The sequence below is a fragment of the Chrysemys picta genome, chromosome 11 (assembly GCF_011386835.1).
Source record: "Chrysemys picta bellii isolate R12L10 chromosome 11, ASM1138683v2, whole genome shotgun sequence".
Classification (NCBI taxonomy): Eukaryota; Metazoa; Chordata; order Testudines; family Emydidae; genus Chrysemys; species Chrysemys picta.
In genome coordinates this window covers 11,163,895-11,191,855 of record NC_088801.1, presented here as the reverse complement: position 1 = coordinate 11,191,855, position 27,961 = coordinate 11,163,895, and the positions used below count along the sequence as shown (strand labels likewise).

At 44.2% G+C, this 27,961-nt stretch overlaps 1 protein-coding gene across 3 annotated transcripts in view; it reads left to right on the top strand.

The window, feature by feature from the left end:
- Positions 1-27,961, top strand: part of ADCY5 (adenylate cyclase 5) — a 305,275-nt gene that overhangs the window by 246,028 nt on the left and 31,286 nt on the right. For all 3 annotated transcript variants that reach the window (XM_042843089.2, XM_065561499.1, XM_005279813.5), the window contains exons 9-12: positions 5,067-5,089; positions 12,772-12,916; positions 15,167-15,264; positions 19,136-19,223. In XM_042843089.2, coding sequence (XP_042699023.1) covers positions 5,067-5,089; positions 12,772-12,916; positions 15,167-15,264; positions 19,136-19,223 — 354 coding nt within the window. The remainder of the gene's footprint in view (positions 1-5,066; positions 5,090-12,771; positions 12,917-15,166; positions 15,265-19,135; positions 19,224-27,961) is intronic.

Below are 27,961 nucleotides of genomic sequence, written 5' to 3'. Positions count from 1 at the left end.
TCAGATTTCATTACTTTATGATTGCAATTAGATCATGAAATAGTGTAGTCCCCTATGGAAAGTGGCGGAAGCTCTGGCACTGGGGACATTTAAAATGAGACTTAACAAAAGATTAGATAACACACTGTCTGGAACTTTCCTTCTTTAGTTAATACATTGTGATAAAAGCCTTAATGTGTTTCCAATTCATTTTTAGACAGAGCTAGAGGATTTGTACCCAAAAGAGGATCCGTTTCATTGTCTTTATTCTAGAACTGTCCTTCACCTCCTTTGAACTCTACCTTTCTGATTTTTGTCGTGCCCCCTGCTGTGTCACCCTTGCAGCAGCCACGAGATTGGTCTGGGTGGCATCATGGATAGGCCATCAATTCCATTTTGTAGTGTGGCTAATGCTTTATAAGCAGAGTGGTGCTGCGCTGGTGAAGACCCGGGGCATCACTGACGTAACTATTCAGTAAACCACGGAAGAGCAGGCCTGAGATGACTTGCATAGCCAGATCCTTCCATTGCAGCTTGAGCAATGCTGACAAGGGAGGCAAAGATCCATTTGAAACCACATCATGAATTCAATTTTACCACTTTGTCATACCACTGACATGCTGTTTTTGTCTTAAGGCTTGGTTTTGAGAGGTGCTCAGTGCCCACAATTTCCTTCAAGGTGTGAATTGTGGTTGTTGAATTGGGAGACCCTCTGGAAAACCTACAAAGCTGGTTTCCAGGTTCCAGTGCCACAAGAGGCCTGTAATGCCATATCAGGATTTCAGGGGAGAGATTGTCTCAAATATTCGGGGTCCTGATCATGTAGGACTTTAAATATTACAAGGCCACTCACTGAATTGCACCTGGAATGAAAAGGTGTACACATCTACATAGAGGATCCTTAAACCTCACCAAGCAGAGAGCAAATTGAGTTACCAAGCTGAAGGACACTTGAGGAGAGGACTTAAAACAAGCTATGTAGATAAGACAAGGCCTGATTTTTCACCGGTATTGAGCACTCACAACACCTATATTTTAAGCTTCTCAACTGAGCACTATTGTTTAAGGCAGTGGTTTTCAAAGTTTGGGTCGCGACCCAGTGCTGGGTCATGGAATGCAAGGCACTGGGTCGCCTTGCTCAATACCCAGTGACCCTGACGGCTGGCCAGTAAAAACTAGTAGTCCCTACCTGTTCTGACACCGCACTGCGCCCCGGAAGTGGCCAGCAGCAGGTCCAGCTCATTGGCAAGGAGGCCACGGGGCTCCGCACGCTGCCCCCACCCCAAACATCAGCTCCACACTCCCATTGGCCTCAAAAGGCATGTCATTTCCACTAACAGGCATCATGCAAAAAATGCATATGCTTACTGAGAGCAGAACAGAGCCCTAAAGTATGTGGAAAATTCCAAACACTGATTATGCTCTTCTGCCAATTGCTTAGAGAGGGTCTACTTGAGGAAATGTTATGGGGAAGTACCCTAAGATTGTCTCAATTGAATCCCTGAGCAATGTTTTCAGTATCCCAGTGAAGTGCTTCTGTGCAAATAAGGAGTATTTCCTTTAATAATATCTTAGCCTTTTAGACAGTGCATTTAAAAAAAATCAGCTTGCAGGTTCTCTTGCATAATAATTCCATTTTATGAGTTTTGCTGTATGAAGAAGCCATCATTCATTCAAAATGGGAGTATTTGAAGTGAATAATTTAATTTACTTAGCTAAAGAGGTTCCCACTAAATATAATTTTAACCTGCTTCCCTTCAATTAAAATTCAAGTCACTCTTAAATATTTAACCTCATTAGATGAGAAGAGTCACAAAAAAAAAGTAATATATTTTTGCTATACCTGATGTATGCATTTTTGAGTCTTTCATTGTAAGAATACAGCGTAAGTTGAACTACTAGTATAGAAGTCTCTCATTAATCATTTCCAGTGTTTCCAGCAAGTTTTAGTGTTTAAACAAGAGTCTAAATTAACCCAATATTATTTTTTAATGTTTTAAATGGGCTTGCCAGAAAAAAATCCAAGTTTGCTTGTGCAAACCAGGTAATTGCACACTCAAATGGGCAGTTAGGCATGATTGTCAGATTTCTGTTGACCTGTGAAAGTTTGCCCATTGTAGTGTGTTCACCTGTTTTTATGAGAATTACTGCTGTGTCCTTTAGAAAATTGACCCGGTTGGTCTACATTTTCAAACTTGGGAACCTGAAATTTAGGAGTTTAGTATCTGTATGTAGTGTCAACATGTAGAGTCAGTAGGAACAGTGGATATTCAGCTGTCATTGAAAATCAGGTCACTTATTTGGGCTCCTGTGTATGGATTTAGTTCCCTAACTCCCAGGAACCCATGTCTGAAAATGTGGACTTTATATTTAACAAGCAGTGTCTGTGTTTTTACATTAAGGTTCACCCCGCCCCATTTGTTGGGTGATAACTATTCATGTTCAGATGGTTTCTTTTGTCAGTGCAACTAGCTATGACACCAGGCAAATTTTGAGCACTTTGTCTACATGGTTAATCAATGGGCTTTTATTCCTGGCACCATCTTGTAAAATTCCATACAGGTGGGGAAAAAATCAACGCTTTTGACAGCTGTAAAGCAATTTAAGCAAAACGAATACCTGAATGATATTTCAGTCCCTCTTTAACCTTTAACCAAAAGCACTTGTAGTATTCTTTGGCTTAGTTGCTTGGACATGCTAAGTAAGTTTGCTGGGCATGTAAAACATGCTTCCTTCCCATTCGGCATTAGTCTGCTAGTAGTTAGTAAAGAAGAGCTGGGGGACAGGAGGGTTCCTCTTTCTGCGTGCCTGAATGGCAGTGTTTGAGTTACAGTTTCTATTTTAAAGTGTGGGTTTAGTCTGAAAAGCGATTGTAAAAATGGCACTTTCTTGTTCAATGGACCTGCTCTGTGTATTCAGACAATCAGACCTGTTGATTTCAGTGACAAAAATATGTTTTCTCTTGTTCGTCCCAGAAAGCCTACCCAGCTTAGGGAAAATGTGCAGGATTCTGACAGCATCACCAGATTGATAACTTATTTCCAGTTGCAGGGCCAAATTTTCGCCCTCATTTACAACTGTTCAATGCCATTGTCTCCAGTGTCAATGAACAAATACAGTTGTGGGCAGGATTTGACCAGCAGGCTGCGTATGGAAATCTCAGTACCTAGGCTAAGATTGCAGTGCTAGCATTACTCATGGGGGAATTCTGCAACAAAAAGTTAAAAATTCTGCGTACAATATATTAAAATTCTGCATATTTTATTTGTCAAAATAACACAATGTAGTCACACCAGTTTCAGTTATTTTTTATCGTGTATTTCAAAATACCTGTCAGCAAATATGTCTGTAACAATATAGATGACAAAAAAATTCAGATTTCTTACTAGGCATATTGATACAGAACTCTGAGTAATAATTCATTTAAACTACAATACAAAACCGAATTTCGCGCACCCCCTCAGAAGCAGTGCCAAAGCTTGGGGGAGTCGGGGTAATGGAGGAGTTGAGGGAGAGGGAAGTAAATTGCTGGGAATGAGCCCTATCTGACCTCCCACAAATGAGCCCCTATCTGACCTCCCACGTTGTGTGTCTCCCTATAACCCCTCTCTCCTGACCCGGCTGGCTGCGAAGAAGGCTGCTCTCTCTCTTCCCTCGCAGGCAGGGAGCTGCTGCTGTTCTTGTGCCACAGCATCCTTTGGTGGGCAAAAGGCAGAGCTGCAGTAACATTTCGACAGAAGCATTTTTCTTTGCACAAAAAAAAATATGTGGGGCTCATTAATTATGCACGCATGCAGTAGAGCAGAATTCCCCCAGTAGTATAGCATACCATCATTTTACTTGTAAAATAAACACATTTGAGCTGGAGTCATTGAGATGCACAAAAACCCCCATGGAATCCTACATCTGTCATCACTACATTTGCTAGAGTTTTAACACAGTGTACAAATTCTGCCCTCATGTACATGGGCATAACTCCTGTTGATTTCAGTGAGACTTGTACCTGGGTATCTGAAGGCAGATTTTGGTCCAGTCCATATGAGACCTATTTTATGAAGCTATTCTGCTCTATCAGGTATGTTAATAGACATTTCAGATTGCAGATAAATGCATATTTTTCTCTTGGGACCCTTCAAACAACTCTCAGGGCTTTGTTGGACCTGTAAACGTGTAGATAGCTCATTCAATAAACCTGAATGATCCTGGAGTGTATTTTAATTTACTTGCCAAAATACAAGAAATTTCCCCCTTCCCATTCATAGAGATGCATTTTTGTGTTAAAGGGGAGCATGGAAGGGCTTGAAAAAGAACAGATTTTGTTAGTAATGCTTAACTAAATGGATCCCCAATAAATAGTCCATTAATGTCTTATCCACTGTTTTGATGGCTGAAAAGTCTATGCTTATGCAAAATACTTGGCATGATAAAATTCCAAGAATGGAAATTTCAAAAACCATGGCCAAATTCTACTCCCATTTAAGTTTCACTGTGTTAGACCAGCTCTGAGCACTTTTGAAAATCCCACGCTAATAAGAGAAATGACTTTAAGAAAACGAAAGACTTCAAAACTAGACATGGGAGAGCAAAGACTCATGAAAGTAAGTATTGAGGAAGAAATGGATATCTAAATATGTAAGCCCTTCCTGTGATTGGAGGCAGACAACATCAGCCAAATTCATACATTGTGCAGGCTAGCAGTGCATTAACTACAATGGAGTTGCACCCACCTGTCTGTCTGAATTTTGACCCAAGTGTGTATTGCATCACTTGTATCAGTAACCTTTTCTTAAAGGCACAGCAAATGAATGACAAAGATCAATTGAAGGAGCAGAAGCCATTCCCTTACCTTTAACTTTCCTATGTTTATTTTAAGACATGTATTTATATAAAATTGTGTTCTGTCCAATCTATCTGATGAATGATATAGAGACAGAGAATATTGTATTGGCTTGGCAAGGTTCTCCATCAACATATAACAAATGAACACTGTGCAAGCTCCTGTATGAAATGCCATCCTTCAGAATTCTTTGTTGTATCCAAGGTCATTCTGTTTCCTAACTGTTATGTTTCATTTTCCTTTCTTTCAGGGTTTTGAGGATCCCAAGGACAAGTAAGCAAATTTTGTCATAAATGTTTTGTGTTTCTGCATTCTTGGTTGTTTTTTTTTTCCCTAATGTGAAATTAGCGTTTGAGACAGATGCCCAGTTTCCAACAGTGGAGATGGGAGTCCCAATCTTTTTATACACGGATGAAGTAATAGCATGAAGAGTGGCAGTGACGTTTCCTGTAGGGGCAGCTAATCTACAGGCACCACCTCCATGAGTGTGAGGACTAGTCCATTTTCAATTACCTTCTGTTTGAAGCATCTCTGTTGAGAATGCTGAGAAGGAGTCTAAGTGCCAGTTGCAGAACCTGTCCTAGAGAATTATAAATGATGCTGGCACACATGGCATTCTCTTACCCAGGGCACTTCTTGTGCAAGAGCGCTTGAGCAATAGCCATTGCTGCTATTATTATTTATTTATTTTGCTTTACCAGTTACGGAACAGTAAGGATGGCCTTCAGTAGGAATGGGTTCAGCATATCAGCTCAGGGAAGATGGGAGTGGGGATTATAAAGTGGGAGAGGACAGTAAGAGATCCTCCCAGCTCCAGTAGTGAAATAGAGGAACCCCTGAGACAAGAGAGTTGAGGCAGAACTCTTACTCCCTTAGTGTTACACAATCGCTACACTTACAGGGGCTCCCATGTCAGCTTGTCCATCCAGCAAAGGCAATATCAATGCTCAGAGCTTTAGCTGGCAGATCATTCATTTAGGGGAAGTGGCAGCTCAGATAGAAGAAACCCAGCCAGATAAGAGAGATGTAAAATGCATTTAGAGTCATTCTACTGCTAGTGCCAATGAAATTACCTGTAGTAGGTGGTAATGTAGAGGAGCAGTTGGGCCAGGAAATAAGAGTTAACTTGTGTACACTTACACTGGGCTAATTTCCTAAATGAAGCAAATGAGAGAGAAATAACAGAACAGGGGCCGTAATGGGATACTTGTGAATTAGGGTTCATATACTGAGAAGTCAGTTGCACCATCTATCAGAGTTGATTTATGGGTAATGAAAGCTATCCTACTGTGACACTAAACAAATGGATTACTCTGTTATCCACAACAGGCAGGGCCCTACCTTATAGTTATAAATCACTTTACAAACATTCTCCAACCCTCATAGCAGCCCTATCAAGTAATAAGGTAAGTAAGAATAGTTATCCCCATTTTACAGGAGGAGAAGCTGGGGCAGAGAGGTTGCAACTTGCCACCAGGAGATGTTGCCAGAGCCAGCATTTGAACTCTGGAGTTCTTGGCTCCAGATCTGTGCTAAACCCACTGGGGTCATGCTTTTCAATGAATAAATAAAGTCAAGCCCATTCCATGAAAATTCATATTGAAACAGGGAAGCCTTCAGCCTGGAGAGAAGGATGTCATCGGTGAACTTTGGCATATGTTGAAGGGAACAGCATTCCAGAGTTTTGGGCCCCTCCCTCCAGTACAAAGGGTTGTGACCAAAAGCTTCAGAAGTGGCCAGTGATACTAAGTGCCTTGGTTTTTGGTAGTCCAACTTAGAAACATCTTGCTTGATTTGCAGAGAGGCTGAGCACCCACAGTTTTTCAGTAAAGCCAATGGGAGTTGTGGGTGCTCAGCGCCTCTGAAAATGGGGCCCCTTTAAGGTCTCTCAAATTGAGACAACCAAAATCCCTGGCTGCTTCTGAAAATGTTGGCCTGTGTGAATAAAAGACCAATTCTGTCAAGTTATTTATTCCCAGTGGTTCTAACCAACCTCTGTGACAAAAATGCTTACTCTGCTCCTCGCCCTCAACATTCCTTATCTTTTTGTTTGTTTGTTTTCAAAACATACCCAGAAGAAAATTTACATATAAAGGATGTTTTCTCTAAGGATGCTGGGCCATTATGAGACAGATATGGTAACAAGATGTTGATATTAAATTTCCAAGAAAGATGATCCTTTTTTGTTAAATTCATCGCTGGCAGCTCATTAAAATGAGTGACACTTGCTCTAAATTTTCCAGTTCACTCAGGATCACATACCAGTTTATGCCTTAAATCTTTACTTGCTTGCCTATTTTTTTGACTATGAAGTTGGCTCTTAACAGAATTTTTTCTTGGCATATATTCCAGTTAGTTGTCTGTCTTAAAACCTGCTGTTGTTATTTTTTAAAAAGATTCTTCAAGATCATATTAACTCTGAGGTTTTACCTCTAAATTTTGAACAACAAAAATGCTATTAAGAATTAAATCCTAATAATTGCATTGTTTGATCTCACTACTGACATTAACCTGTTGCTCACTAAATGTGTTTGCAACAGAAGTAGAGAAAGAGGCCAGCAGTGAGAAGGAGGGGTGGGGGGGAAACAACCATGGATTAATTGCCAGATGTGTTTACTAATAAAGCATCTTTATTACCAAGATATTTTTATTTATGAGAGAATTTTTATTGTAGAGCTGTGATTAAAAGAACAGAGGAATGTTATTTGGCTGTAGGTCTTTGATGTGAATGAATCAAGCTCTGTGGGAGCTGAATTGAATCGGTTGCCACCGCCATTTGTAAAATATCTGGTTTTAGGGTCAAATTGGCACCTCCCCTGGAAGTGACATGGCAAAATGACAAGCGGCTCAGGAAGCTCCATGAGAGTCATGCTTGGGAATTTCTACTGATCTTTCCTGCGACAGGGCGTAAATAGGTTGTTTCGTGTCCTTTGGAGTAATGACCCTGCCCCCAGTGGAGTCTCTAGGAGGAGGTGTCACTCAATAAGAATAAAAGTTATGGGGAGGGTGGTTTGTTAATTTTGGGGGAGGGGGGGAAGAAGAGTTAAAACCCTAGCACAGTGGTGGACAACCTGCAGCCCACGGGCCGCATGCAACCCATCAGGCTAATCTGTTGACGGGCCGCAAGACAGTTTGTTTACATTGACTGTCCACAGGCACGACCGCCCGCAGCTCCCAGTGGCCGCGGTTCGCCGTTCCTGGCCGATGGGAGCTGCGGGAAGCAGCGCGGGCTGCAGGGACGTGCTAGCCGCCACTTCCCACAGCTCCCATTGGCCAGGAACGGCGAACCGCGGCCACTGGGAGCTGCGGGCGGCCATGCCAATGTAAACAAACTGTCTCGGATTATGCTGATGGGTGCCCATAGGTTGCCCACCACTGCCCTAGGAGGTCTTTCAGAGTACCAGCGGGATGGGCTTCCTCACGTTTAAGCATTTTGATGCAGTTTAAATGCTTCCGAAAGCCAGATTAATAATTTTGAAGTCTGTCTGACAGCAAGGGACCCTAACATGCTCTCCTTCCCCAGGGCCATATAACATAAAACAGTATCAATAAAAGTTTCTACACACACCCTTCATTGCTCGACCAGTGTAACTCTACTCTGGCATCTGTGGCAAGAAGTGTACTGCTAAAGGTGATGTGGACTAATGTCCAAAAGGAACTGCTCTGAGGCAACCAACTCAAGGCTACCAAACTGCGACGGGATAACACTTCGAGACTTTGGCTGGATTCAAACCAGCAACCTAGTGGTGAAATGACCCATAGGTCATTACTAAGCCTGAACCAACCAGCCACAGTCAAAAACTACCCAAAGTGGTAGTTCTCCTTCCCAATTCCTCCCAGGCTGTGCTGTTAGACTGGAACTTTGAATCTAGCTGACGCTCACTGAGATGGCAATGAGTTTTAACCTTGGATTCTTGGAGAAAATTATTGCAACTCTCATGTGATATAAAAATGGCTAAATTTAAATTGTCCAAATCTAGAAATAACTAGCAGGAATTTTGAATACATTCTGTAAATAGGACTAGTAATTTCCTTGCTCTTTTTATGAAGCTAGAGAACAGGATTATGACAATTGAGCAAAAATAAAAAATGGCTCTTTCTGTACTTAAGCAGATGTGGTTTCTTTAAAACAAACATCTAGAAGTAAATTGAATTTCCTTTCCTCCACGGGGAAATCTAAATTGCATTTCAGAAGTGGAATATATACTAGCTGATGGATTAAATAACTGTGGTGTCCAAAAATAAAAACAGTCCTTCTCCTTTCCCTGACCCCTGTTGAAATGCAAACTTTTGCTATAACAACATTAAGGAACTGAGACAAAGACCATTTGCATTTGCCAGACTGCCTCCTGTTTGAATGCTGAGGATGTATTGTAATGACTTGTCTACTGCATATATGTATCACTGTCTTCTTTTGGTTGGAATTTCAATGATCAATGGTGTGTCATAAGACAGTGGGGCCGGATTATTATTTTTTGTCAGATATGTGCAGATCCTGTTGACTTAAATTGAAGTTGTGAGTATTGAGCTCTTCTGAAAATCAGGTCCAATAATGCTAAAGCTAGTGAAAAGTCTCCTTTAATGAGGGTTACCATACGTCCGGATTTTCCCGGACATGTCCGGCTTTTGGGGGCTCAAATCCCCGTCCGGGGGGAAATCCCCCAAAGCCGGGCATGTCCGGGAAAATCGGGAGGCTCGGCCGGGGCCTCTTTGTCCGGGGTCGGGGGCATGGTGCCGGGCTGGGAGCGCGGTGCCGGTCCGGGCCCGCGGGGCCGGCAGCCGGGGCCGGCAGCCGGGGCCGGTGCGCCGGGCCCGCGGGGCCGGCAGCCGGGGCCGGGGTCAGTGCGCCGGGCCCGCGGGGCCGGCAGCCGGGGCCGGGGTCGGTGCGCCGGGCCCGCGGGGCCGGCAGCCGGGGCCGGGGTCGGTGCGCCGGGCCCGCGGGGCCGGCAGCCGGGGCCGGGGTCGGTGCGCCGGGCCCGCGGGGCCGGCAGCCGGGGCCGGGGTCGGTGCGCCGGGCCCGCGGGGCCGGGAGCCGGGGTCGGGGTCGGTGCGCCGGGCCCGCGGGGCTGGGAGCCGGGGGGTCCGCCGGGCCCGCGGGGCCGGGAGCCGGGTCGGTGCGCCGGGCCCGCGGGGCCGGGAGCCGGGCCCGCGGGGCGGGGAGCCGGGGGGTGCGCCGGGCCCGCGGGGGGTGGTTGGTCGGGGCCGGCACCCCAGGGCCCGAGCCAACCCAGGCTGGAGCCGCCGGGGGGCCAGCCTGGGCCGCGCCTCCTCCCCCCGCCCCCCTTACCTGCTTCAGGCTTCCCGCGAATTAAATGTTCGCGGGAAGCAGGGGAGGGGGCGGAGACTTTGGGAGGGGGCGGAGTTGGGGTGGGGGCGGGGCTGGGGGCGGGGCCAGGGCCCCGGGGAGTGTCCTCCATTTGGAGGCACAAAATATGGTAACCCTACCTTTAATTCCAGTGTTGTGGGGCATTGGCTTTTGAAACAGAAGTCCTGATTATGTTTTGGCCAATTTTGCGGGCATCTTACTCACACCTACAGAGGTCTGTTGGCCATGGGTTTGTTACAATTCATGCTATATGCCTGCATTAGCCAGTGTTATATAGCACTGACAAAACCCAGAAAACTCAGCCGGCAATATCATCTTTCATCCTGCCCTGTTGTGCTTTAGGTTTCATTTTTTAGGAGTGTCTGAACAATGGTTGATTTTGCCTAACATGGGCTGTATATTGCCCTGGAATCAATTAGAATTGCAGTTGGAATCAGGAATCCCATTAGGGTCTGTCCTAATACAAGCTATATTTACTTGGCCATCATGGAAACTGAGCAGAATAACAAAATTTCAGCTTTAGCTTTTAATTTCTGCCTCGTCAGTTTAAGCCAGACCATTAAAGAGACAATGTCAAGCTATAAAAATTCTGGCTAAGGTTTTTCAAAAATGATTAGTGTCTTACTTTTTGGGTGCTCAACTTGAGACCTTAAAGGAGTCTGATTTTCAGACTGTTGGTTTTCATCACTATTTTAAAATTACATCCCTTTAAGGTGGCTCTATGTAGGCATCGGAAAAACTGTGGTATGAAAGAAGCTGTGGGACTAATCATTTGAAAATCTTGGTCTATATGTTTGGAAAGTAGGATCTGACTCCACATTGCCTTGCCACCTCGTGTCATCTTTTCTCTTAGCTCAAAGGTATAAAATAATATCATTTGCATAAGAAAATGGTTTGACCCAAGAACCTCGGGATGCCAGAGCTGCCAGGGCTGGCACAGATCCCTGAGGTTTATAGGGGTACAGGGATCCCCCTGGGTTCCCCAAAAGAATGTCATGCATGGTCTCTAATGAAAGCCTGTGTTGCACTGGTCATCATGACCACTGTGAGATGCATGTACAGAGAATATATGAGGAGTTATGTGTATATATCTAAAATAGTCATCTCTGTAGTTACAAACAGGGTCACTCAAAGGTAGCATGTCTTGAGATAAACTTCTCCAGACAGGAGATGGGAGACACTTATCTCCATGGGGGCTATTGTGTATTGTATATCCTACAATAGGAGTCTGTTAGCATTCTAAGGCAAATGCTAGTGAAGAACTGGCAGAGACTTGAGAAGAAAGTTAACAGGAAGGGTAAACAGCAGGGGAGGGACCCTATCTTGAGGTGACCCTATCTTGAGGTGACCTTCAAAAGTCTGTTCTGTATATTTGGAGGTACAAAGAGACACTCTGGTGTCCTTCGCCTAGGAAGTAAACCGAGAGCCAGTTTGCTTCATGAAAAAGGGATCTCAACCAAGCTTGGTTGAAAACGCTGGAGAGAGCTTTGGATGAGATGAACTTCTTAAGACAGGAGGATAACTTGTTTGCAGTGGTATAGTTAGTTAAGTTTAGGCTTTAGAGTACATGTTATGATGTTGTTTTATATGGAACCATTTGTTCCCATCTCTCACATTGGTTTTTATTGGAATTTCTATTCTTTCTTAAATATGTTTTTCTTTTGTTTTATAATTGTACTCAAGTGCTGTGCGTAATACAGGAGTGGTGGTCTAAGGTAAAACAGATAAACTGTGGTACACTGTTCTTTTGGGAACAGAGGATCTGGGATTTCTGTGGGTATCCGTGATTGCGGCTGGATACCATAGGGGAACACTTTGAAATGACTTAGGGTGCATCTATAGTCAATTTGCAAAGCAAAGAGTCAGCTGGTGTAGCCCAAAGAAGAGTGCTTGAGTGGCTGACAGGCTGGTTGTGTTGGGGAGCTAACACCCACATGGCACAAGCAAGACTGTCATGCTGGAGGCAGGTGGTGATGAGGAGACTCACAGCCCTGGCTGCCCCAAATGTCACAAATGGAAAGTTCCGATTTGGTATCAATTTATACTTTGCCGAGCTGTAAATAACTACTCAGGAATGACACAGTGGCGAGTCATGCCCAACACCTTTAACTGTTCCTGACAACATTGTAGATGAACAAAGCTGGAGAAATTTTCAAGTTCTAAAATTTCAAGCTGGGTCAGCGTGTGGAAGATTTTGACAATTTTTGTGATTTTTTTCCCCCCATGTTTTTTGACCAACTCAGGCAATGACATACATAGCAGGAGTGAAATATGGGGAAAAAATAAAGCACGAGAATAATGGAGGGAAAATCCATGCGGTTTTCGAGATTGATGTATGATAAAAATACACGTTTAAGGAAAGCAAACACCTTGATGATAGGGAAAGACCGCTATATCAAATATCTTAATTGGGTGAAGACAGACGGATGAGGACTGACAATGTATTGGATAGCTGATAACATTTCACCTGGAGATTATCCAGCTAACGTTTGTAATAAATGAGAAGTGATTAACATCCGGGTGACTCTACGGTGAACTGGTGAACTCCTTTGGGCCTCTTTGCTGAAAAAAGTTCAAGCTGAGTGCTCTGTAAAGTTCCCATTCTCTTCCATTTTTGTGACATCCTCAGGAACACGCAAGAAAGCATGAACCCGGAGGATGAGGTGGATGAGTTTCTGGGCCGTGCAATCGATGCCAGAAGTATTGATCGGTTACGCTCTGAGCATGTTCGCAAGTTTCTCTTAACATTCAGGGAGCCTGACTTAGAGAAGAAGGTAAGATTCCCCAATAACTACTCTCTCGGACGAAGAAAGTCTACTGTTAGTTTTGTTTGTCCAATTTAAGCTTAAAATCTTCCTACAGTTTGGAGTTACTTTACTTTTTTCCCCCCACTTATCACTTCAGTTCCTTTAGGGAGATTTTAACTTACCTGTTTTTAAAGGACACAGTGTATCTGTTGAAGGAAACATTTGATAGAAATGCACCATTGGGTAGGAATGCATGCTGAGCCATTTCTCTCTCACCTATAGCAATAGTGAACTTCAGAGTGAAATCAAGATGTTCTTGTGCCCATTACTGATCATTGGAGGATGTGTCATGGGTGGCACTCAAAATTATACTCTTTCTAAACTGCACTGCTCTCTTCTACAGTTTAGGAGAGGAAGGGTGATCTTGAGGCTAAGGAACAGGATTTAGGAAATCTGGATCTGCCACAGATATCCTGTGTGATCTGGGGCAAAGCATTTAATCTCTCTGCCCTTCAGTTGCCCGTAAGATGGAGACAATACTACTTCACAGGGATGTGAGAATAAATTTATAATAAGTTTGGAGGCACTCACATACTACAATGGTGTGTACCATATAAGTAAATAAATTATTTTACACACACACACACACACACACACACACACACACACACACACACACACACAGTTTAGGGAAAATTTAAGCTCTGCCTTATTTAATCCTAAATAATGTGAGCCTTAGGGCTATGTGAGCTGTCTTTAGGATAACCCTTAATAATAACAATAAAAGGTGAGCCATATTTTTAACAGGAAAAGCCATATCTATACATTATGTATTGGTCAGGTTAAGTTTGAGTCTGCTATTCTATTACTATGTTTAGCAATTATGTTTGTACTGCAAAAAGAGGATACAGTGATTAATCTAGTTAAAGAGCAAGACGTCTTTGCAGTAATTGCAGTATTTTTTCGATTCTGAATGGATCACATTAGCGTTGATCAGAAGTGTAAGCATGTTATTTTCCCCATTTTGATTTTAAATTTTTAAGAAAACTGAATGGTTCACATATCCCAAGGGCCTCCTTGTTTCACAGCTTAGGGATTGAGTTTGTTTGGACTAAGAATTGCAGTTCTAGCAGCACAGAGGACACGTTTAGGAATTGGACACAGCTCATCTGTGACTGACACTGATCACTAATGTAGCAAGGAGTCTGGTGGCACCTTATACCTGATACCTGATCACTAATGTGAATGTTGTGAATGAATGAGAACCTGTGGCAACCTCACATTTTCATTAGAACCAACTAAAACTGCGCAAGTGTTTTTTAACACTGGCAGATACCACGAAAAACAATGTTTTCTCACTAGGCTTGAAAGAGGCAAACAAGAAATTGGTGTTTTCCCAATAATCTTTCACTTCTGGTGAAATGCAGTGATTTGTTGACACGTTACCTTTTAATGCATGAACAAAAAATTGCATTGGATTCTGTTCCAAAGAAAAGGTGAAGGGGGGAAAAAACCCTTTTCAGAAGGTCATTTTATCATATAAGTTGCATCCATCAATTCTACCTTGGCCTTTGATAGGTCCCCAGATCCCTAGAGGGCAGGCAAATTGTTCTGGAGCATCCACTGGCCTGCTCCAATTGGACTACAGTTCCCAGCTGTCTCTATGATTATTCGTACTGCAACAGCGCTTACAGACCCCAAACAGGGATCAGGTCTCCATTGTGCTAGAGCCTGTACAGACACAAAGCAAAAAGTGGATCCCAAAGAGGATACACTCAAAGTAATGCCCCAGAGATTTTAGTTTAAACAAGAGATTCTCCTTGTGAGTGATCCCAAAGAAGATGTGTATATTGCAGAGAGCAGTCTGAATATGACACCAAATAAACTCCCTTTAGGAGCCTTAAAAAGCCTTGGCCATGTTTAACTATTTATCCCCACTGGAGAGAGCCCCAGATGGAATGAGTCAACATCTCACAGCTGTGCCCTCTGTTTCAGATTTATCTATTTTGACAGACATCAGGAAATGGACGAAATATAAATCTTCTTCCCATCTGCACAGGACCTTTCCACAGCCCTGAGATCTTTTTGGGGGGAGGGAGCCCCAAAATATAGGCTAAAGTAAGGGGAAATTTTCACACTTCTCTAAGTGGTAGTTCTGCAAGTGGGGCTTCTGGAGAACCCAGAGAGTGCTGGGTGCTGAATGAGGGGTTTGGTGGGGCGTAGGGAGTGGTTATATGTATTACCTATGCTTATAAAAGCCTGTTTACTTCCTCACAGTACTCCAAGCAAGTGGACGACAGATTTGGAGCCTATGTGGCTTGTGCCTCCCTCGTCTTCCTCTTCATCTGCTTTGTCCAAATCACAATAGTGCCCCAGTGAGTCGCTCTCTATCACTTTTTCTGCTTTCTGGCATTTTTTCTCTGTCCATGAGGCTTCAGTGCATCAAAAGGAAGCAAAAGTCTTTAAATAATGCATGCCTGAGTAATATACAATGCTTATTGTATGCCTTCATTTCTAGTTATGGTGTATTATGCTTGGCATGCAAGGATTTTCATTTTGCCGGCATGATTTCCTTTAATGTTTACCTCTCATTTGAGAAGTTTGATTTAGTATATTTATAATCCCATACAAAACCAGATCACTAGAATAGAAAGGATTGTCTACTGAGGCAGTAAAGTCTTTGTAAGACAGGGCTAGAGTGGGCCTATGTTGAATGCAGCTGAGCAGAGGAGGACGGGGGAATAAGCAATCCACCGCAATCCTCTGGTTCAGCCTACTTGGATCTTGGATCTGAATACTGTTGCAAAGCTCTGCCTTGCTCTATGAACAAATGAGTGGGGAGGTCAGAGAATGGGCAGAGCGTCATTTCAAGGGCTGCAGTCATTTATTCACCCTCTCCCAGCCAGGCAAGAGAGGCAGTGGGAAGGAATTGTGCTTCGTAGGGGTGTCAGAGATACAATGCCTTCTGGACTGGTGCAGCGTATGCATGGCCCTGTGCTCAGATGGGTGCCTCATGGCATAACCTAGCCCAGAGGATCTTCTCAAAAAAGATGATGCTTCAGAATTTTCATTTCTGTTATTGAAAAATGAGAAACTAAGTGTGCTTGTGTTTTTTCAGAGACCATAACTGGCTCAGTAGCGATGCTTTCTCATAAATTGGGCACCTAAAAATAGAAAGTGCTCCTAAAATAATTTTAGAATCGGTCACTTTTAATCTCAAGAATAACATAATTGAAGAGTCAGAAATGCTCCAATTTATCTTCTTCCAATCTAAGAAAGCAAGATTAATGTCTGTCCGAGCCACAGAAACAATATGATGTTTGAGGTCACTCTTTCTCCTCCCCCCAGGCAAAAGGAAGGTTTCCACTGCTCGAGGAATGATAGAATCAACAAAGCAGAATAGCAGCAGCAGAAATACAGTGTATAAAGAGACAGATCCATTTAAGGAAATCAGAGGCTGAAAACTGAAATTAGGTCAATCCCTGCACTTCATACATGCTTAATCCTCACTAAAGCTGTTCTTTTCATGTTTGCCCAGGTTCTGCAAAGGTTTACACTTTAGATCAGCTGACTTGACACTGCTGCCTTGAATTCATACCTTTGTGAGAGAAGCCCTTTTAAAGGGGTTCGGTATGCCCATCAAGGTCTACACTGGGGTAGGGGAGGAGGATCGATCTAAATTACGCAACTTCAGCTACGTGAATAACGTAGCTGAAATCGACGTACTTAGATCGACTTACTGTTGTGTCTTCACCACGGTGAGTCGACTGCTGCCGCTCCCCTGTCGACTCTGCCTGCGCCTCTCACCGAGCTGGAGTACAGGAGTCGACGGGAGAGCGCTCGGGGATAGATTTATCGCGTCTAGCCTAGACGCGATAAATCAATCCCTGTTGGATTGATCGCTGCCCGCCGATCCGGCCAGTAGTGAAGACATACCCTAAGCAGCTACCGGACTATTTAATTAGAGCTAATTTAACATTTTTTAAAAGGGTTGACAAAAAATGTCTGGGCCCTTGGCCGTCCTATTGGCTGGCTCTCTCTGTTCTGTATTACACAAGGAAATCGGAGCAGCTTCATGATGATGTGGCATATATGTATGCCTGCCAGTCTTCTCTTATGGGCAGAAATATTTGATGTTTTGAAATTTTATTTCCAGGTGTTTTAGAGACTCCCATAATCTTGAGCACTTTTAGCTTTCCTCAAAAGAATCCACAGGCAGGATACTAGACCTTATAGTCAACTAGTCTAATCTGTATGGCAAAACCTACTGGGCTTGACATTTCAGACCCCAAACTGCATTTATGTGCATGCCCAAATCTGCATGCATGCTTTTTCTAGTATGGAAACCCACGTATAGGAAAGTCAATGAGATTTAGGATGCTAGATGCCCAAGTCTTTTGAAAATGGGACTTGCATGCTTTTGAAAATTTTACTCTGTGCCTTATGAGTATAACAACATGAGTTTCCTGTCTGCAAAATGAGTGAGGTGAGGTGTTCAGATACTCCGGTAATGGAGAACATATAACAACTAGAGATCAATACATGCGCATTATTTTTCCATATATATTAATACTAGCTAACTGGCAAGACTGACTGGAAGTGGTGTGGATTACCATAATAACATACCATCTCCAGGGTCCCAAACTCATATCTGAGTTGGGTTACAAGTGAACCTGAATTTGGTGGTTCTAAGGTTCTGTACCAGTCTGTAGTGGTCATTTGTCCACATAGCAGAAATATAGTAGAAATGGATAATATCTTCTCAGGAGAGGACTAGAATAGCAGAGGAGTTGGAGGTCAGTGGTCAAGAGCATTGGCTGAGCTATGTATGTATGTTTGCCAGCACCATCAGTCACCGTGCTTTCACAACCATTAAATTCATCCCAAAATTCGAACCCAAAACACAAACTCCTGCTAATTGCATTTATATTTATAGAGGTGTGTGTGTATATATATATATAATATTGCAGGCAAGTAGTAGTGAGAATAGGATAATACCCACATTGCATGGGAGTTGTTAAATTCTCCACCATCCTGTGGATAGCTTGGCATGTTTGTAGGCTGATTTGGTTTCTAGAGTAAACAAAGCTTCATGATTCATCTTTGGACCAGATATATATTTCCATCACATTTTTTATTCATTTTTCTAATATTCTTAATTGCATGATTGTTGTCTTTACTGATGACAGCAATTAACAAGCAGCTGCAGCCATGTGTATGTGTGTGTCGCCATCGAATGCTTTCATGAAATATCAGCAGAATCTGAAACTTCACACAAAATAGCAATGATCATTTGTGATAATAAAGAGGAATTGCGTTAATGAATGCCTTGAAGGCTCAAACAGTGAATTAGCAAAGACAGTTGCCTCTGTCATGGAAGAACATGGAAACCAGCTGGCTTTGGTGTGTTTGGTCTTAATGTCACTGTGCAAGATAACCTCACTGATCATTTAAAGTGTTGGGATGGGAGGGGACCTGTCTCTTTTGTACTGAGACCAGAAACTTTCAAAACGTTATTGAATAATTGCACGATCAAAACAAAAATGTGTACCACAAAGCTGGCTTGGAAATCCTGTTTTCACTGAAAGGAAGAGTGGAAGGAGATGGGGCACAATGCAGACTCCCAGCACTGCTGCTTTATTCATGAGTGCTCTGATGCCCTCTTAGCCGTCTTTGTTCCTGAGCTTAGGCGGGAGGACAGCCAAAGTAGTAGAGCAGAGATTTTCTATATGAGAAACCAGGCTAGGCTTGGGCATCTTCATGACCTTGTTGGATGTGGGCTATTTCTCTGCATTTTCCTCCTTAGCCAATACAAGGTTCCTGAGTCCTTTACAGAGAATGCAAATGAAAGGATGGGGATGGACTCATAAGTGTGACTTGAAATATGTCTCCCCTGCATATTTCATGTGCACTTGGCTGCAGCGGCCTCAATTCTAAAGCGCAGCAAGTTTCTCTTCCAGTGAATCTGGTATCCATTGCCAGCCTGGGGGTGGCTCACTATAACAAATTATTTTGTCATGTCTTCTAGCACATGAAACATTTCTCAGTCTCTCTGCTGTCACCCCAGCAATTTAAAGGGAACAGGGAATCTCCTTATTCAAAGCATCTCCTACCTCCTACTGCCATCCTAGCCAGAGAGAAAGCCCAGACCACATGATATAGTTTGTACAGATGTACTAAGGTTAAAAGCAGAGCAGTAACTGTTCTATATGGTGTAAATCTTTAAAAATCCCTTTCTGGTTTCAGCTCTACATTTATGTTGGGTTTTTACCTGACCAGTTTTTTGATCCTGACCACAGTGGTGTTTGTTTCGGTCATTTACTCCTGCGTAAAGGTGAGTAATGAGATTTCTCTATACTGTCCTTTGCTGACCCTGTTAGCATAACCAGTCTGTTTCTTAAGCTAATATATAACATCCTTGTATTTCATTAGCTGTCCTTTCCCCACCATTCTCCAAGGGAAAGATGCACTTACATACTACAATGATAAGGGTTATAGAAGAAACCTTAGATAAGACAGAATGAGCTGAGGTCATGTTGTGCTAGGATTGGCATAGTTTTCCACAGTCAGAAGTAATCAGCTGCTCTCCTTGTGGATCTGCATATCTATGAAGTCCCCTGCAGGCACTCTCATTTTGACTTTAAAAGAATAAAATTCCCAATGTGGAACCAAGAACACTGACCCTGCGCTTCCTCCCCTTAAAGTTCCTGCAGAGCCGGTTGTGTATTGTCCCCTGTGGCACATGCTTGGTTTGGTAGGCAGATCAGAAGAAGGGTAGCATCAAGAAAATAGGTCTTGAAGAGAAATAAAAGCAGAAACATTTAGAGCTTTCTCAGCCTGTCTCAGATGAGCATAAGCAGTAATAAGTCAGTGATCTCCTTTTTGTAACCGGTGGTTGATAAGCAAAGAAGGATGGTTGTAAAACAAGTGTTAAGTATGCTCAGCCTTCCAGGGCCGGCCCAGCTGAGCGAGCTGGTGCTTGGGGCGGCAGATTGTTCGAGGCGGCATTCTGCCCAATCCTAGGGCGGCACAGCCCCTTTATTTTATTTATTTATTTATTTATTTTGTTCCGCTCCGGCCGCCCTGTGTGGGGCGGCGGTGCGGAGAACCGGAGCGCCCTGCAGGGCAGTCCTCTTCCTTCCCTCCCTGCCGACCGGAGCGGAGCCCTCACAGCAGGCGGCAGGAGGCGGCGCAGCGGGAGGGGCCGCGTGGCAGCACCCCTGCTGTAGCCCTGGCCGCCCCCTTCTCTCTCTCTCCCGCCCGCTCCCTCCCCCGCCCCCCCCCCGAGCCGGTCCCCCTGCATCCGCGCTCCGGCCGCGCCGCAGGTCTTTTTTTTTTTTTTTGCTTTGCCCTTCTGGCTGCCCGTTTTTTGTTTTTTTGTTTTTTGCTTGGGGCGGCCAAAAAGCCAGAGCCAGCCCTGCAGCCTTCCATAATAAAACTCTCTTCTGTGCTTTTGGGAAGGCAGTGTGTTGGTGCTGGAGTATTTGGTCTGATGGTCTGTTGTGTCTGATGTTTTGTGGATTCTCCCATTTTGAAAGCCTCTGAAAGTTCAGATTGTGGCCTTGGCTACACTGGCAATTCACAGCGCTGCACTTGCTGCGCTCAGGGTGTGAAAAAACACCCCCCCCGAGCGCAGCGAGTGCAGCGCTGTAAAGCGCCAGTGTAATCAGCGCCTGCAGCGCTGCACGCTCTCTCGCAGTGCTGCAAGCTATTCCCCTCGGAGAGGTGGAGTACTTGCAGCGCTGCGAGAGAGAGAGCTCTCACAGCGCTGGCGGTGCGACTACACTCGCGCTTCACAGCGCTGCCAATCTGCGAGTGTAGCCAAGGCTCCAGACTTCAGGGAACCTCACATCATGGCTCAGACCCAACTTTGCCCCTAACAGGCTAAAATGAAATAGCTCAATAGTACTTTTTTTTTCTAGAAAAAAAATCTGCCTGACACAGTCCACTACCTGATATCTGCAGCTCTTTAGTTCTGGATGCTATTGGTGGTACCGGTCTAAGGAAGGCACTCTTGGCAGATTTTATTGTTAAAAGTTAGACTTTGGCTTTTCCTTTAATATGGGCTATGAAATATTCCCAGTGAAACTCCAAAGGCCCTAAGCTATGTTAAAACTCAGAACTTAGGGTAGCTCACTGACAAGTTCCCAAAGGTTCCCTTTGGAGGGAACTTGCTCAGAAATGGGCTGTTCTCTTTGACCACACTTGTTTATGCTATTTGGGGTCAGTCATCCTTTCTCGGTGGACAATGCCGTTTACAAGCTCAAGAGAACAATCTTAACAGGCACACAGGTCCCTCTGACCCAGGAGATGGTGCCCAGAGCCCCTTGTTAAACTTTATATGTCTCCATTTTAAACCCGTAGCGTGCACTGCCTATCTCTGACTGTCATTACTGTGTATGCAATGCTTTGGTGATTAATGATACAGTGTGGGCCAATCCAGAAAGCATCTTGTGAACCCAACATAGATCGACACTATGACATAACGGCACCAGGCAGCAACACTCGATCACAACACCAGCCAGCTAGAGCCTGTGCTGGAGGGGTTGGTTCCTGCACTGCACAGCTCTTTTTGGACTCATGTCCTAGGACCAATGTTGTTGCAGCATCAGCTCTGCTGAGCCCAGGCTTGTGGCATTTGAGGCTGGCTGACACCAAACAAGGCTGACTTGAACAGGCATGGATATTTTCCTTCTGTTGGCTTGTATGGGCTTATATTATTTTCGTATGCTGACAGCCGCACTAGCATTTCGGATGTCAAAGATTTTTTTTATGAGTGATCTGAATGACGAATGAGTTTATAATACACAAAGGAGTTCTCTGTGTCTCCATGACCCTGGAAGGCTGTTCTGTTTTGTTTTCCGTGCCTTGACCTCCCAAGTTCCCATTTAGGAGATCTGTCTAATGATGGCTGCAGCTGCTATTTTTAAGATGTCCCTCCCTCAGAAGGTCAGCCTGGGCTACAAAACCACACATGCCCCCCGGGAATGCAGGTGGACAAACACAAAAATGCAAACCAATGAGGGCAGAAACGAGGAAGTTACTGTGAACTGCCTGGTTTTTCTAAGAAGTGGTTGTTTATCACTATATGCATAACATTACAGAGGTGCACCATACTCTGCAAAACACAGCGAGGTGTATCCTACCCCATAGAACTCACAGAGAATGAGTGGGTCTGGATGCTGTTTTTCCCACTTCTTCCTTCCTTTTCTGGATCTGAGGGGGCCACCAGGGGGTATGACATGAGAGGCTGCCCTGTGAAAGATCTACTGAACAGTTCCTGGTGGCTGGTTTTATTAAAGAGAAGCCCAAGCATATGGCTTCTCAGCACCAGTGAATTTTTGATTTCTCCACCATTTAGTGCTCAGATGCACAAAAGCCTCCCTGATTAGTGCACCAGATTATAAACATAACTAATGGGTTCTGGGCTGGCTGCTGGCAGCCTTCACCCCTCTTGCAAAGATGGTCTTGTCAATGTCTACAGTGAAAAGATGTCACATAGCAGAGGTGGACTTTTGATGTCAGCAGCTCCTAGTGGTCAATTACTGAAAGATTAAGGGGTGAATGTTCAAGTCAGTTTTTATTACTTGACTAGTTTGTCCATCCCAAAAGAGGATTCTGTTGTGTATTCTCTGACCACCAGCTGGAGAAATGTGCTGGAGCTTTTGTTATCCTGAGAGAAGTGGTGGTGAAACCAATGGTGGGAATGTTGAAGAGGAGCAGGAGTTGCTGTGGAGTTGTCAAGGCCTTGGGTGTGGCAGTGCCAGGGCCGGCTCCAGGCACCAGCCCAGCAAGCAGGTGCTTGGGGCGGCCAAGGGGAAGGGGCGGCACCTCGGGCTGTTCGGCGGCAATTCGGCGGCGGGTCTCTCTCGGAGGGAAGCACCTGCTGCCGAATTCCTGCCGAAGAAGAAAGTGGCACGGTGGAGCTGCCGCTGGAGTGCCGCCGATCGCAATTGCGATCGCGGCTTTTTTTTTTTTTCTGCCGCTTGGGGAGCTGGTCCTGGGCAGTGCCATCTAAATACCAACCAAAGCAACCTCCATCCTCCAGGCCAAGTCTCTGGTTCTTGAGACGGGTACAGTACATACAATCTGATAGTGACTCAAGAATCCAGTCAGTGTAGTGGTTGTTTCGGGAGCAGTGCACCTGTTTTACTGCAAGATTATCAGTACTAATGAATTACTCTGTCCCTAAGAAAGATGAGTAAAACAATCGAACACCAGGTGGTGGAATACCAGTGCATCACTGCAGGTCATTATAGAGGACATTGGTGCTGAGAGTAGATTGGTGGAGGGATTTATTAGCAAGCCACAATGCAGATAAGAAACGATCTCTCGTGTCTGTCCTGTTCTCTAATCAAAATACCGCTGCTAATCTAAGCACATATGTGGCACTTTACATTTTCAAAGCATTGTACAAACAGCAACTAATTAACCATCTTCTCTTTTTTCACCCCTAATATTTGTTTGATTTTTGCTAGAATACCAGCTTGTTGTCAAAGTATGTGAGGAAAAGGCAGTCAGCTGCTGTTGTGTTGAGGGCTATATAACTAGTTGGACAGATAGATGTAGTCTGGGGGTTTTGTGTTAAGATATAAAGCTCCCTAGCTCACTTTAGGGCTTCTCTATTGGGTCAGATTCATTTTGATAGCAGGACTAATGTTTTTTTCTGTGCCTGGACTCAGAATGGGAGGGCATGTGTGTTAGGTGCCATCAGTTCCATACAGGAAGTGTGGGAAAACCAGCATTTGTGGCATTCCAGCTTGGAATATCAAACTGATGGAGCCCAAGCATAATTTATGTCTATTTGCACTACTATTAGATGGTAAATGGTCCCCTTTTTCCCCCATCTTATCTTTTTACAGTTTCCATCTAAGATTTCCTTTTCCTTTTTTTGTCCTCTATATCTGGCATTGACGATTGCTAGCAGGCGCTTTCAGGACAACTTGATTTTGTTTTATTTTTTGCTGTCATTATCTCCCACTATAAAATTCTCCATGGGAGTTGATCCTGGAATTGCCAGTCTAGCCAACGTAGGTTTCCAAGTTCCTTCAGCTGCAATAAACAGAGAACACTTCTCGCTCCTCACTTTGCTATTCTGAGAAGACTTGGCAACTGAGGTCCGATGGTGTCTTCCCATTAAAATCTAGTTTCTGCAAGGCCATGGGAACCACTATCTCTTCTTAAATACACTGCTGACTGACATCTGTTTTGCTACTGATTTAAAAACTTCACATTTCTTCTGAGAACCCATAAATTATACTGCACTCCCCGCTCTGGAGTTCAACTTCTTGGACATTGCTGGACATGAATGTGAGACAGAGTACAAGCTACATCTTCCTGAGTTAATTTGATCTGGAAATCACAACTTATATACTAACTTTCACATACCCATTTCTTGGCTTTTCCCTCCCAAAGTGGCCAGAAAATTTAAAAGCATATTTTCTTGTTTGTGATCTTTCCTTTTGGAAACATTTAGTGAATTGAAAACTGTACGTTGGTTTTATAGGCTGATAAAACACTAAATAATAAACCAAACAAATGGATTTACAGCCCTGAATTGCCTGGCATTATTGACTTGAACTTCAGACATCTTAATGTATTACAGAATGACCAAAATTATGTTATTCCAGATTGGAAGTTCAGGATTTAGAGAATTTGTTATTTATTTTGCAGCATACAGCACTAATTACATCATGACTGTCAAACAATTTTCCATGTCCAGAGTATATGTTGAAAAAGACAGAAATCAGAAGAATTACGCTCCTTTCTCTGATGGTTGTGGTTTTGTTGTTGTTTTTCTCTCTCCTTATCATTTTAGTTTGTGTGTTTTCTGTTTTCAACAGGCCTGTGAATGGAGGTCATGGGTCCTCCCCAGTATAACTCCACTGGATTCAATAGAATTAAATGTGCCCACCTTCCTGTAGGTTTGGTTTTTACATGCGACATTCCTTATAGAAAGCAATGCCTCTTTCCTGGCCCCTTGGGTGGTAGATTTCTGAAAGCTGTAAGGTGAGTCCTGTCCTGACTTCTCCTGGGCAACAACATTGATGCACATGGTGTAATCATGACAGGACTCGGCTCAGTGTGCGTTTTCCGAAACTTTCTCCTGCCATGATGATTATGACTAAGGCTGTGTGTCTGTCACGGAGGTCACGGATTCTGTGACTTTCTGTAACCTCCATGATTTCTGCAGCGGCCGGTGCTGGCTCAGGGGCTGTCAATTTTGGGGTGTGGGAGGGGGCTAGGGGTTGGGGGGCAAAGAGGGCACTTACCTCAGGGTTGGGGGCTCCCCAGCCCCACTGGCATAGGAGGAGGAGGGGCCAGGGGACTCCGCGCGCTACCCGTGCCCACAAGCTCTCCCCCACAGCTCCCATTGGCTGCGATTTCCGGCCAATGGGAGCTTTACCTGAAGAGCTGGCACTTGCGGTGGGAACAGCGATTTGGAGCCTCTCTGGCCGGAACTGTGGGGACATGCGGAGCCCGGTAGGGAGCCTGCGAGCCCTGCCAATCCCCGCCCCAGCACCAGCAACGCGGGGGTCCCGGCCATGCACCACAGCCCACCCTCCCTTCCTCCCCAGCCCCTCCCCAGGACCCCAGCACCAGCACGGGTCCTGGGCTGCCCCCCCAGCCCAAGTTTAATTAGGGGTATATAGTAAAAGTCATGGACAGGTCACGGGCCATGAATTTTTGTTTCCTGCCCATGACCTGTCCATGCCTTTTACTAAAAATACCCGTGACTAAAACATTCCCTTAGTTATGACACACTTACTATACATTCCGGTTGGTGTCCTGCATCTGAGAGTGGCTCTAGCTATTGGTACTTCGCAGCTGGACATTTGAAGATAGGATTTCACCTATTGCTTTCAATGCCTTTTGTGCATTTTAAACTAGAGTGAATTAAATAATGGGGAAATCCATCTGACTATTTTTTCCCTGTGCTAATTTTCCTTGACACTTGGATTTTGGGAGCCTGATCAGGCTAATGGTATCTGGCCCCAAGTTCCCGTATCAGCACCTTTATTTACCAAATGAATCATGTCCCTATTTTCAGCCCCTCCTATATGTGTGTGTGTGTTCGTCACATTTGCTCTGCTGTTCTACATTTAGATACCATTTTAAACAGAAAATGAATCGCATTTACTAGTTCAAACAAGCAATAACCATAGTTTGAGCTATGCTTACATGTTAGTTTTGCTACTTTTAATAGAACATGAGTGACTGTTACTAGACTGCTGATCTATAGAGGCTTTTGCAAAGGAAACATTGTCCAGTGGCTAGCGCACAGGATAGGAATGTTAGGAGATCTAGGTTGTATTCCCAGTCCTGTCACAGATCTCAGCCAAGTTGCAACCTCGCTGTGCTTCAGTTTCTTCATCTGTAAAATGGGGATAGTAATTATCTAGCTTATGGCGTATGTTAGGAACTAAATTCATTATTGTTTGTAAAGAATAATTGCCTCAGAGGTGCTATATTTCTATGGCATTACAATATCATGTATCCATTGGGCAGCTTCACTCATTGTTTTTCTCTTCCATATTTTCCAAGATGTACTTGTTTGTTGACACAATCTGTTCCCCAATTTACAGAGTAATGAGAACCAATATTTGTACCAGGAAAGCATGTTTGTTAATGGAGTTTAGTTTATTTGACTATCATTACCAAAAGATCTTGCTCATTTTCTCAGGACTGGTTAGAGGTCAATCCTATATAGGGTGGACTGCAGGCATTATAGTCTTGTGCTCTGGGAACAAGACTGGAGGCCAGGAAGAACTACTGAGTTCTAATCCAGGCTCTGCCACTGTTTCCTGAACAGATGTGAGCTAGTCCCTTCACCTTTGCAAGCCATATTCATTCTTGGGATAACTCCTTGCATCATCTTAGTTTTCCTATCTCTCAAATGAGAATAATGCTTATCTGGAGTCCTTTAAAGAGGTGTTGTAAGGATAAATTATTTAGTGTTTGTACAGCACTTTGAAGTGCTAATTATTAGTCTGTTCTACTTATTAAAAAAATTAGTTGCTATGGCATTATTGTATAGCAGCTCCTGCAATAGAGAACATGGGAAATCCACTCCACTGCTCTTCATTCCCTTGTTTCTCCCTTCATGATTTTCCTTCTCTTTTCTCAGAAATGTATTTTCCAGATGTGGCTGCCTTTTTCCAATTTAACTTTTTAAAAATTCACATCTGCTGATTGTAGCTGAATATTGAAACTCAGTTTAATCCAAAAAAAGCACCCTCATTAGAAGTCTAGCTGCTAGAGTAGAACTCCTGGTGTCCGACTCGTCTTTCACCTTAGGGTACGTCTACACTACGAAATTAGGTCGAATTTATAGAAGCCAGTTTTATAGAAATCGATTTTATATTGTCGATTGTGTGTGTCCCCACATAAAATGCTCTAAGTGCATTAAGTAGGCGGACCGCGTCCACAGTACCGAGGCTAGCGTAGACTTCCGGAGCGTTGCACTGTGGGTAGCTATCCCACAGTTCCCACAGTCTCCGCCGCCCATTGGAATTCTGGGTTGAGATCCCAATGCCTGATGACGCAAAAACAGTATCGCGGGGGGTTCTGGGTACATGTCGTCAGGCCCCTCCCCCTCCGTCAGAGCAACGGCAGACAATCAATTTGCGCCTTTTTACCTGGGTTACCTGGGCTACCTGTGCAGACAACATACCACGGCAAGCATGGAGCCCGCTCAGCTCAGCTCACCGTCACCATATGTCATCTGGGTGCCGGCAGACGTGGTACTGCATTGCTACACAGCAGCAGCTAATTGCCTTTTGGCAGTAGACGGTGCAGTATGACTGGTAGCCGTCATCGGCTGTCTGGGTGCTGGCAGACGTGGTACTGCATTGCTACACAGCAGCAGCTCCTTGCCTTTTGGCAGTGGATGGTGTATTACGACTGGTATCCGTCATCGTCGTATTCCTCAGTGAGTTCAATCAGAGGCACCTGGGCAGACATGTTTTGTCTCCTGGCCTATTGAACCGTCTTGATGATGATGGCTAGCAGTCGTAGTACATCATTTTCTGCCAAGCACCCAGAAGATGCAGATGGCTATCAGTCATGCTG